Source organism: Podarcis filfolensis (genome assembly GCF_964270895.1).
Source record: "Podarcis filfolensis genome assembly, chromosome: 13".
NCBI lineage: Eukaryota > Metazoa > Chordata > Lepidosauria > Squamata > Lacertidae > Podarcis > Podarcis filfolensis.
Genome location: NC_139615.1, coordinates 17,899,636 through 17,909,362, shown reverse-complemented (window position 1 = coordinate 17,909,362; position 9,727 = coordinate 17,899,636). Strand labels below are relative to the sequence as shown.

The 9,727-nt window shown below is 48.8% G+C and overlaps 1 protein-coding gene across 5 annotated transcripts in view; it reads right to left on the bottom strand.

Annotated features, from left to right (window-relative positions):
* Positions 1–407: 407 nt before the first annotated feature.
* LMTK3 (lemur tyrosine kinase 3) overlaps positions 408–9,727 on the bottom strand; it is a 29,790-nt gene continuing 20,470 nt past the window's right edge. For 4 of the 5 annotated variants that reach the window (XM_083584028.1, XM_083584029.1, XM_083584030.1 and 1 more), the window contains exons 12-15: positions 9,215–9,585; positions 8,613–8,724; positions 5,338–5,598; positions 408–4,444 (exon numbers count right to left, since the gene is read on the bottom strand). In XM_083584028.1, coding sequence (XP_083440154.1) covers positions 4,428–4,444; positions 5,338–5,598; positions 8,613–8,724; positions 9,215–9,585 — 761 coding nt within the window. In that variant the 3' untranslated portion in view covers positions 408–4,427. Of the gene's footprint in view, positions 4,445–5,337; positions 5,599–8,612; positions 8,725–9,214; positions 9,586–9,727 lie in introns of those variants that run through there. The other variant, XR_014541299.1, reaches the window with a different exon arrangement.

Genomic DNA, 9,727 nt, shown 5'->3' with positions numbered 1-9,727 from the left:
ATGCCAAATGTCAGAGACGAAGTGTAGCCCAGATTCGGCCTTTCTCCGGCTCACAGCGCATGTTGCACAAGCATTAAGGATGTGCAGTACAAATTCCAGCGCAACCATGTTGTTGCGCAACAAAAAGCAGCGGCGCTACAGCAGTCTCTTACGCAACTAGCCATGAGCACCATGCTCACTCCGTGTGCCCTCTCTTGCGCAAGCCATTCTGCTGGTGCAACTAGTGTGCTGCAAAGGGGCTAGCACTACGTTGAATTCTCCCCTTTATTCCCTTCAGAAGGTTGTCCTGTGACACCCATGTAGGCCACACTCCAATGTTCCTGTTGCTCATACAGCTCTCCTCTTCTCCACATCCATTTTCAGACTCAGGAGGAACCCAGTGGCAAATCAGGCAAATTAATTCAATGTATGCAAATATGCACAATTTATTACCATTGCAGAATTTTGGAGATTTTTTTTTAAGTTCTGATATTTAAATGCTCTCCCCATCTTTACATACTCCTTCCCACAACCCTTCCATTAAAGTATCACCCCTTACAGTCAGCCCACAGTAACATCTCTGACCAGCCACTCCCCCCCCCCAGTCCATGACACCTCAGTCCATCCTCCCCAATGCATCCTTACGCAGCCTATTGCCACCCTTCCCACCCCCATTCCTTGAATACTCACATTCCCTATCCTTTCATCCATCTACCCACCCACTGCTATTTACTTACTTTCAACCCCCACCCTAAGAATCACTCATCCACATAGACGGAGAGTTGGGTGCAGTGGTGGGTTTTTGTTTTTAAGATCATTTCCTCTTCCCCACCCCACCCTGCCACCACCTACTCTTCCTTTTTAGTTTTATACATCTCTTTCATTTTGGCAGATCAGAAGAATTGGCAACGGTTATCCTCCCTTTATGTGGTAATCTGGTCGGTGGTGCTTGTTGTTGTTTTTAAATCTGGCCCCCATCGTCTCCTGCTGTTTTCCTCAGAATATACAAAGAGGGAACTTGGTACTAACGTGGGAGAGCCTTTACCCTGAGTCAGAGCGGCCATTTTAGTCTCAGCAGGTGAGGAATCTAAAATCAGCCCACAAGACACAGGACAAAGATGGCCAACCTGACACAGACCTGAAGCAGCACGCTGATTTCCAACCTGGATGTTTTCTAGATTCTTCTGCTTCCTGTTCTCCCTAGCACCGCCTGAAAAAGGCTAGGAATGCGATGCCATCGGTAAGGCCATTTTGGGGGAAGGGGAAACATCTTATCTCAGAGGCATCGTCCCTTAATCTACAGGTAGCTACCAGGGCACCCTTCAGATGCTGTTGGACTACAACTCCAATCGTATTCCTGACCATTGGCCCTAGATGGCTGGGGCTGATACGAGTTGGGAGCCCCACAGCATCTAGAGAGGGTGCTGTGTTGGCTACCCCTGCAAAGGGGTTCTCACAGTGGACAAGCAGGTCTCCTGATGGAGGCACCAAGGGTGGCCATATATCGCGTGAAGACTGGGGAAAAGAGTCAGGGGACCAACACAGCCCTGCTTGTGAGTTTAGGGCCAGAAGTGATGTGGCTTGGTCCCCCCAGTGTTGCCAGGGGTGAAGATCACGGGGGCAACTTTTGGAGGTTTGCAGGAGCAGGTAAGAAAAGAGTTGCGAGCTTTTGTGCTTCCAGGCAACTCCTCTTATGGGCATGGGACTTCTTAACACATATTTAATGCGATAGCTCAGTTGTTAGAGCACAAGACTCTTAATCTCTGGGGCCATGGGTTCGAGCCCCATGTCAGGCAAAAGATTCCTGCACTGCAGGGGGTTGGACTAAATGATCCTTGTGGTCCTTTCCAAGTTGTCAGTTCTATGATTCTATGACCTATCAGGAGGGCAGAGCGCCTTAAATGCCTTTGGGGAGGGATTGGCTGGTCTAAGGCAGCAGGAGGCTCAAATGAGAGGCTCTGGTAGCCAGACTGAAGGGCCTTATCTTCCTTGCCACACTGCGATAGCTTGACAAAAGAAGCACATGCTAGCCTGCTCTTAGGTACACATACGTGCCTGCTCAGAAGTAAGCTCTCTTGGATGAAAAGGGACTTACTCCCAGGCAGGGACTGTTAGGATTGCCACCTTAGCCACTCGATATAGCTAGAGGGCACTGTGGCAGCTGCTAGTTCACTGCAGATCAGAGGACACACTTCTGCCCGGCTGACCAAATAAAGCAATTTGATTTCAGGATAAAGGCCAGTTTGCAGCTACTTGCTTTCCTGCCTCTCAGCTCATGTGCTCATACCAGCTCACACCAGCTCGCTTGGAAATATGCCAGCTCTCCTCCTCTCTGTCAAGTGCATTTGTTGGCTTTGCTTCACCATCTTTCCAGACCCCTTGCGTTAAGCAAGTAGAGGATGAGTCTCCCTGTGGCTGCTAGCTCTGCAAGCCAGCAGGTGCAAGCTCTAGTTTCAAAGATGGCGCATCTCTGCCACAAACCAGCAATGGATGTTCCCAGCATGCCCTGCTTTGGCATCTCCTTGTAGCATTTGGTTGGTCATCTGTCTTGCCTCCCGGTAGGTAATTCTGAGTTCCTGTTCACCTTCTTTCCCTCCTTTATTATCTCTCTCCCATACACATGCACCCCAAGTTCAGAATTAAATACCTGTCTCTTAATTGGGCAGAAAAATTCTTTCTGAGGGGTGGGGGAAGGAAGGAGTTAGCACCCTAAATCAACCCTTCCCCTAGAAGGGCAGAATGAGCTTGTATCAAACTGCCAAGTAAAAACCGACTGCCTCTTATTGTAGGCACGACCCAAACCAGCAATATGCCATTTGTGGTCCAGTGAGTTTTTACTTCAGAAATCAATGCTGCGAGAGCTCAGGAGGAAGTCGACATCTAATCCCACCCACCCAGCCTGGAAGGCAGGTTCATGCATATATCTGCCCACTCCACAAGACCAACCCACATACTGCCTCACACAAAAGATGAGGAACCTGTGTCACCCTCCGGATGTTGCTGTACTCCAACCCCCATGATCCCTGACAGTTGTCTATGCTCCCTAGGGGTGATGGCCACTGGAATCCAACAACAACTGGAGGGCCACAGGTTCCCCATCCCTGCCCCACACCGATGCTTCACGTATCCAAATATTGCCACTACAAGCAGAGAAGAGAGTGAGCAGATCCATCACCTCAAGATGTTCGCGGAATAGATAACTTCAAAAGTTTCCCTACCCCTCCAAGCTCCCCGTTCCACTCCTAATACAATCTCAGTCTTCACGTGGTGCTTTTGGCACAATTGAATGGTGGCTCCGCAAATCCCTGGAACTTCCAGTGATTTCAACTGTATCCCAGTAGGGCCCAGTAGCCTTTATTAACCTCCCAATATCAACCAGTGGAGGGCTGGGAAGGTCAGGAAAAGGCCAATCCCAATAAAAGCTAGCCATCTCTGTCAACGCTAAGTATGAGTGATGGATATTTTTTTCCCATGTATGACACACCAACCAGCCTGGGACAATTAACCCATGGCTGTCCATTATATGGCCACTAAGTAGATGTTGTGACCAAGTCAACATCCTCCCATGTCGGTTCATCCCAATGAGTGCTGAGCCAATGTGCGTCTCTTCTCAAAAATGATACTTCTGGATCATGCCCTTGCGGAGGTGTCAGATCAAAGGGCCCCTACCCAACCAAATCTCATCCACCTGCCTTGTGGAGTCCAATTGTCCGCTGGTAATTCCAAGGCCGCGTGTCTGACTTGGTGATGAAGTTTTGCCGACAAAACTCTGTCTCGAGGTTTGAATCAACGGTCTTTTCTTTTGTATATAACGCTGGTTAAAAGGGGAGGATCACCAGCCCTATTCAGTTCCATTTGGCACAAAAAGGGTGTCGTTGTTTTAAATTGGCAGCCATGTTCCACATTCCAAGATGCAGCTGATGAGGTTCGGGGAATTGCAGAAGAAGGCTCATGAGCAGGTCAGACGCCACTTCCTGGAAACCCCTGTTTCCCAACCCAACCCTCTCAATTTGGCACAGAGGGTCCTTATAAGGGACATATCAGATTGCTGAAGGGAAGCCAGAAGGGGGCACAAGGGTTATACATTCAATAGCCAGTGCTGGGCAGGGGCCCCTAAAATTGAGGAGATGCCCCCCTCCTCATCACTCATTGGCTCATGATTGTTTATACAAAAAGTTCTGCCCCTTCCCCAGAAGTGGGGCTGAGTTGTTGGGCAGGAGAGGAAGGGCAAAACCAGTCCCTATGATGTCAGGCTCCAGTTAGCAACAATGGCCCCCCCAACACACCATGCACGCAAACGCACGCACACACAAACACATCTGTCTGTCCGTCCGCCACAGGAACTGGCGGTGAAATCTTGGCATCATGGGCAAGTCAACTGGATGACTGGGCGTCGTCCCTGAATGTCGAGAGAAGAAGAGGCGGGGTTGTCCAATTTCTACTTGGTCTCAGTTCTCAATGGGATCTGGGAGAAGGGAAAAAAGGCTTCTTTTAACACATTATCAACTTAAAACCAGGTCACCCCACTCTACCCTACTGCATTTCACATCACATTTTCACATTGTTGTACATGAAAGTCACCCACTGTCTGTACCAGTGGATGGACTGTAGTTTACCCACCATGTGTAGGAATGGATTTAAACCCTAGGAGAGGATAATATGCTTGTGATTATTCTTTCCTAACTCACATCCTTTGCAGCTTAAGCTTGGAGACTTTGCAGCTTAAGCTTGGAGACTAAAACAAGGTTGATTTAACCTCCTAGAAACAATAACCCAGGATGCTTTAAGGCTGACTGGATTTCCTTGGTAATATACCCCTTTCTCCCCCTTAACAACAACAATCACACACGCACATTGTTTTGTGAACAAATAAAAGTGGTATTTACTTACATAATCTAGGTCTTGAAGCACCAATTATAGTAGCAAAATGAAGGTAGGTTTATAACTACTAAGTTACAAAAATATGAAATGTAAGTTCAAAAATGGTGTCTGAGCTGCAGAGCTCAGGCATGCATGTGTGGTCAGCACGATGAAGAAAAGCAGGCTGCCCAGGCAGGAAGGAAGTGTGTAGCTTTACAGCTTCCTGCCAAGGCAGACAAAGGAAGTGATCTCACAGAGTTCTCTCTAGCAAATTTTACAGGAAAGCTCCGTGAGCCTCTGCCCCTTCATGTGCCTATCTGGCAAAACATGAATTGTTGGTTTGACTGCAATAATGTCCCACACCACAGAGGTACAATTCTAGCTAGGAAATTACAATTTTCAGGATCTTTGGGGAGAAGATATATGGCACATACACAGCCATGGCCCATCAGCCCCACTCCATGGATAAGAACCATGTGCATCCATGTATCCACTTACCAGCCGTGGGTCCCAATTCGGTGTCACAGGATGAAGAAAGGTGTGGCTCAAGGGCAGGAGAGACGGTGAAGCGAGAGAACCTCAGGGCATCCACAAGGCCGGACTCAGCCCGCTTGGCTGCTGGCAGCAAGGCAGGGGCCATGGGCACAGGCGACGACATGACCGGGTGGGGCTTGGCTGCGTTGGGGTCGGGCACCACGGAGACGTAGGATGGGTTCTGAGCCATCAGGGGGAAGTCATCATCCCACTCAAAACTGCCACCTGAGTGGAGAAGGAAGAACGGGGAGGGTAAGAAGGAGGCCTAGATTGAAGCGATAAGGAAAACAGCCTCTCCCAGCCTGTTCCCTTGGTTTGATTGGCATCATCTCTCTTTCTCTCTCTCTCTCTCTCACACACACACACACACACACACTTTCCGGTCCTGACATGCACAGGGATAAAACACGGCAGAAAGGCAGTCTTGATGAGGCTGCACACACACCCCTTTCCCCCGGCCCCCAACAGTCCCTGGAAACAATGAAACATGGTCATATAGCAATACTTCAATACTTTACTAGTGAGCTAGATGGACCAAAGGCCTTACAGTGGTACCTCGGGTTACATACACTTCAGGTTACATATGCTTCAGGTTACAGACTCCGCTAACCCAGAAATAGTACCTCGGGTTAAGAACTTTGCTTCAGGATGAGAACAGAAATTGTGCTCTGGTGGTTCAGCGACAACGGGAGGCCCCATTAACTAAAGTGGTGTTTCAGGTTAAGAATAGTTTCAGGTTAAGAACGGACCTCCGGAACGAATTAAGTACTTAACTCGAGCTACCACTGTACTCGGTTTAAGGCAGTCTGCTATGTTCCTGTTCTGCTATTTCAATGAGATAATTCATGTACTATATTTGTTTGTTTTCTCTCGTTTTTATTTGTTTGTATATACATGTGTGTTTTAGTCTTGAAGCTGCCTCGGAGGCCTTTTGCAGGGTGCAGCGGTGGGGCCACAGAAAGCAAGTAGAAATGTCCTAAAATAAAAATGAATGGAATCACTTGCGCATCCTGTCTTCACTTCATTTGTGCTATGGCACAAAGCTGCCCTGAATCCATTTTTAATAACCAAGAAGGCTCTGTGCTACCATCTGCCTTATTGAGTGTGACAATTTTAGACTGTGTGCTTTCAAGCAGAAATCTTTTAGGAGTTTATCTCCTAAAAATAAACTATTCAGGGATTCAATTAAAAAAAAAATTCAACACAAAACACACCCTGGCAATATTTCCCAAAGTTCTGTTAGCCAAATTGCACTGGATCAGAATCAATACAGGAAGCACACACTTCACTCATACACCTGAAGCTGGCTTACTTTTAAGGTTGTGGAAAGAGAACAGAATCCTAAAGCTGGTGGGCACCTCAAAGGCCATCTAGCTTAACCCCCTGCCAATGTGGGAAACCCACAACTGTACCACTCCTTTGCAACCATCCTGATCCAGCTTCTGCCTAAAAGCCTCTAAAGAAGGGAAGCCCACCATCTTTCAAGGCAGTCACTGTATGGTAACACCTGCTTTCAAAACACTTGGTGGAATCTATACTAGCCCATTAGTTGAACTTAGATCCTAATGAAATGGCTGGGAGAAGAAGCCACAGCCCGTAATCCTGTAGGTTTTTATTTTAATTATAATCCTTCTCTTTTCTTTTTGTTTGTTTTTTCAGAAAATTTATATATCGCTTGGTTATTTTTATTTTTTAAAAAAGGAAAACAAAGTGGTTATGGTGCTGTTGTTAAAACCTTAATTCAAAAACTAAACAAAACTAAACATGGTTGCTAATATGCCACAATAAATGTATCAAGGATGAGGAACCCCCACATGGAGTTAGGCTCCAACTCCCATCAGCCCCAGCCCTCACGGCCAATGAAAAGAGTTAAAGTCTGGAAGGCCACAGATTCCACAATGCTGAAGTCCATTAACGAAATAACAAGATGGCCCCAGCCTGCCTTCAGCCAAATTGCCTCTGCTGTACCTCCTTGCCCTCAGCCCGCCAATGGCAGACTAGCGTGCCCAACAACACAGTTGGACAGCCACATGCTGTTGAAGTACAGCTCTCACCAGCTTCAACCATCTGCCATGTTGGCTTGGGTTGGTGGGAGTTGTTGGGAGTCCAGCCACCTCTGAAGGCCTCTGCACTGGCTACCCCTGCTCTGGCCCTTTTGATCTCCATCAGCATCCTCTTGAGCTCAGCCTCATGCTTCAAATCCTGGCCTTGCTTTAGAACTGGACCTTGTCTGTTTTGGACTATGCCCCCGTCACAAAAACTCTCCTCCCTGCAAGAGAGGGGAGTGGTTGTGGGCGGGAGCCGAGCACCTCCCCTAGCAGGGGGCATTAGCCCCCTGCCTCCCCCTCACCTGGCTGGCGCCCACGCCCCCTCGGCAGGCATCCAACCAGGTGCCTGGAAGGGGCGTGTTCAGCAGCCTTTTGCTGCGGCGCCAGCCTCTCCCCGGCCTCTTTCTTCGTCGTCTCGCCGAGAGTCACCCACCCTCCACTCCCTTTGAGTTAGGGCTTAGGTCATTGGCCTTGCTATGGAACTTAGGTTGGTCGCCCTGGTTGTCTAGGGGGCCTGGTAGGAGTTTTTTCCATTTGGCATTAGGCTTTTTGGTTTTTTCGCCTACCTCGTAGCAATCGTCACAACTTTTGTGGTATTGGTGGGTAGGTTAGGCATTGGAATAATGTGTTGTGGTGTGTCGAAGAGCTAGGTGTGGCCATCGCCTATGCCTTCAATTTAGGGGTATTCCGTTAAAGGAATCTGGCGGTCGTGTATTTCTGTCCGATGCCTGCTTGGCGGGAGGCCATAGCACGACCCTCGGTGACATCAGGGGAGAGCCTATAGTTGGATTAGCATCAACAGGCTCCACCTACTGGTGAATAAACCCACTTGCTTGAGAGATCCAATGCCTAAGCCAATACCTTTTCACTGCTGTAATCAATAAAGTTGTGGCCTTTCCTTGCCCATTAACCTTATATAACGTGTCCTTGTGTATTCTTTCCACATTGCGGGGGTCGGGTCCTCGAACCACAACCTACCCCTCACCCTCCGCACTTAGAAGCCACCTTCCCCTGGAAGCCAGGACATTTTCCTGAAACTCATTTCATATTTTCACACCAAACACTGACTGAAGTGAGCAGGTTACTGTTTCTTTGGCTGCACAGCTGGACTGGCTCATTCTGCATTTCAGATTCCTGATGGGGATGGTGACTATTTCCCCCTTACTCTCTCCTCCTTGACCCAATACTCACTGAAGCCATCAGCAGAAGGGAAGGCATCAAGTCCTGGTTCTGCCATTGAACCAGGGGAGGGGGAATCACCATCTGGAGCTCCCTGGGAACTCAGCTCATTGGTTGGTGTCTCCTGCATACAGAAGAAGACAAGAGATTGTGGTAGAACTGCAATCCTTTCGCTTCTGGCTCCTCCCACTTTCAATTTGTTTCTGACATTCCTACTACAAATAAATATGGGCTGCTGCCTGCTACCTGTGCATAATATATTTTCCACTATTGCTCGATATCACCGAATATTCACTAACTCGCTGAATTATTTAGGAATCTGTTGCCTACGGAATGTTGGCTAACAGTTTTCGTGAGGGAAAGTGAAAGGTCAGTATGGCTTGGATTAAACCAGGTCCAAGAGGGCATGAATGCTCTGTGGGTAGACAAGGGAGCTTAAGTGTGGAGTGCTTAGTAAGAAGACAGGCCTCAAAATAGGAGTGGTAACAGAAAGAGGGGAGTAGAGCCAAGATGGCTGAGGGGAGGAGGACAGAGTAGGGAACTGAAAGAAGCCCTTCTCACCTCACTGTGGCCAAACTTTCACACCATCAACCTTGGTGCTCTTGACAGCTCACCTGATCAAAGAGGTAAACGGTGACATCATCAAAGAAGGAGACCATCTTCCGCTTACGGTCGAGCTCAGCCGCCGCCTCCTCAGCTGAGCGTGGTGACTTGAGGAGGCCACGCAAGTTACGGGCGTCATCGCTTTCGCTCACCACAATGGGGACACCCCGCCCTCCGCCTCCAGCCAGGCCTCCTTCCTCTTCCTCTTCAGCATCATCTTCCTCCTCATCCTCTGCCGCTATGGCAGCCTCTCTCCCTCCCAGCGCTGGACCCTCCCCCAAAGCCGCTCCTTCCCAGAATGGGCCTTTCCTTCCCCCGCCAAGCGGGGGGAACGTCTGCAAGGCCAGAGGGGGAAGCGACAGAGATAAGCGGGAGAGCTTGGCTGGAGGAAAGAGCCGGACGTCAAAATGGAAGGATGGCCAGGAGGTGGGAGGAGTGATTGGGTCGAAGAGCCAAGATTCAGAAGTCAAGAAGACCAAATGGTACGGAAGCAAGGTGAGGATGGAAGGATTGGGATGAGAGAG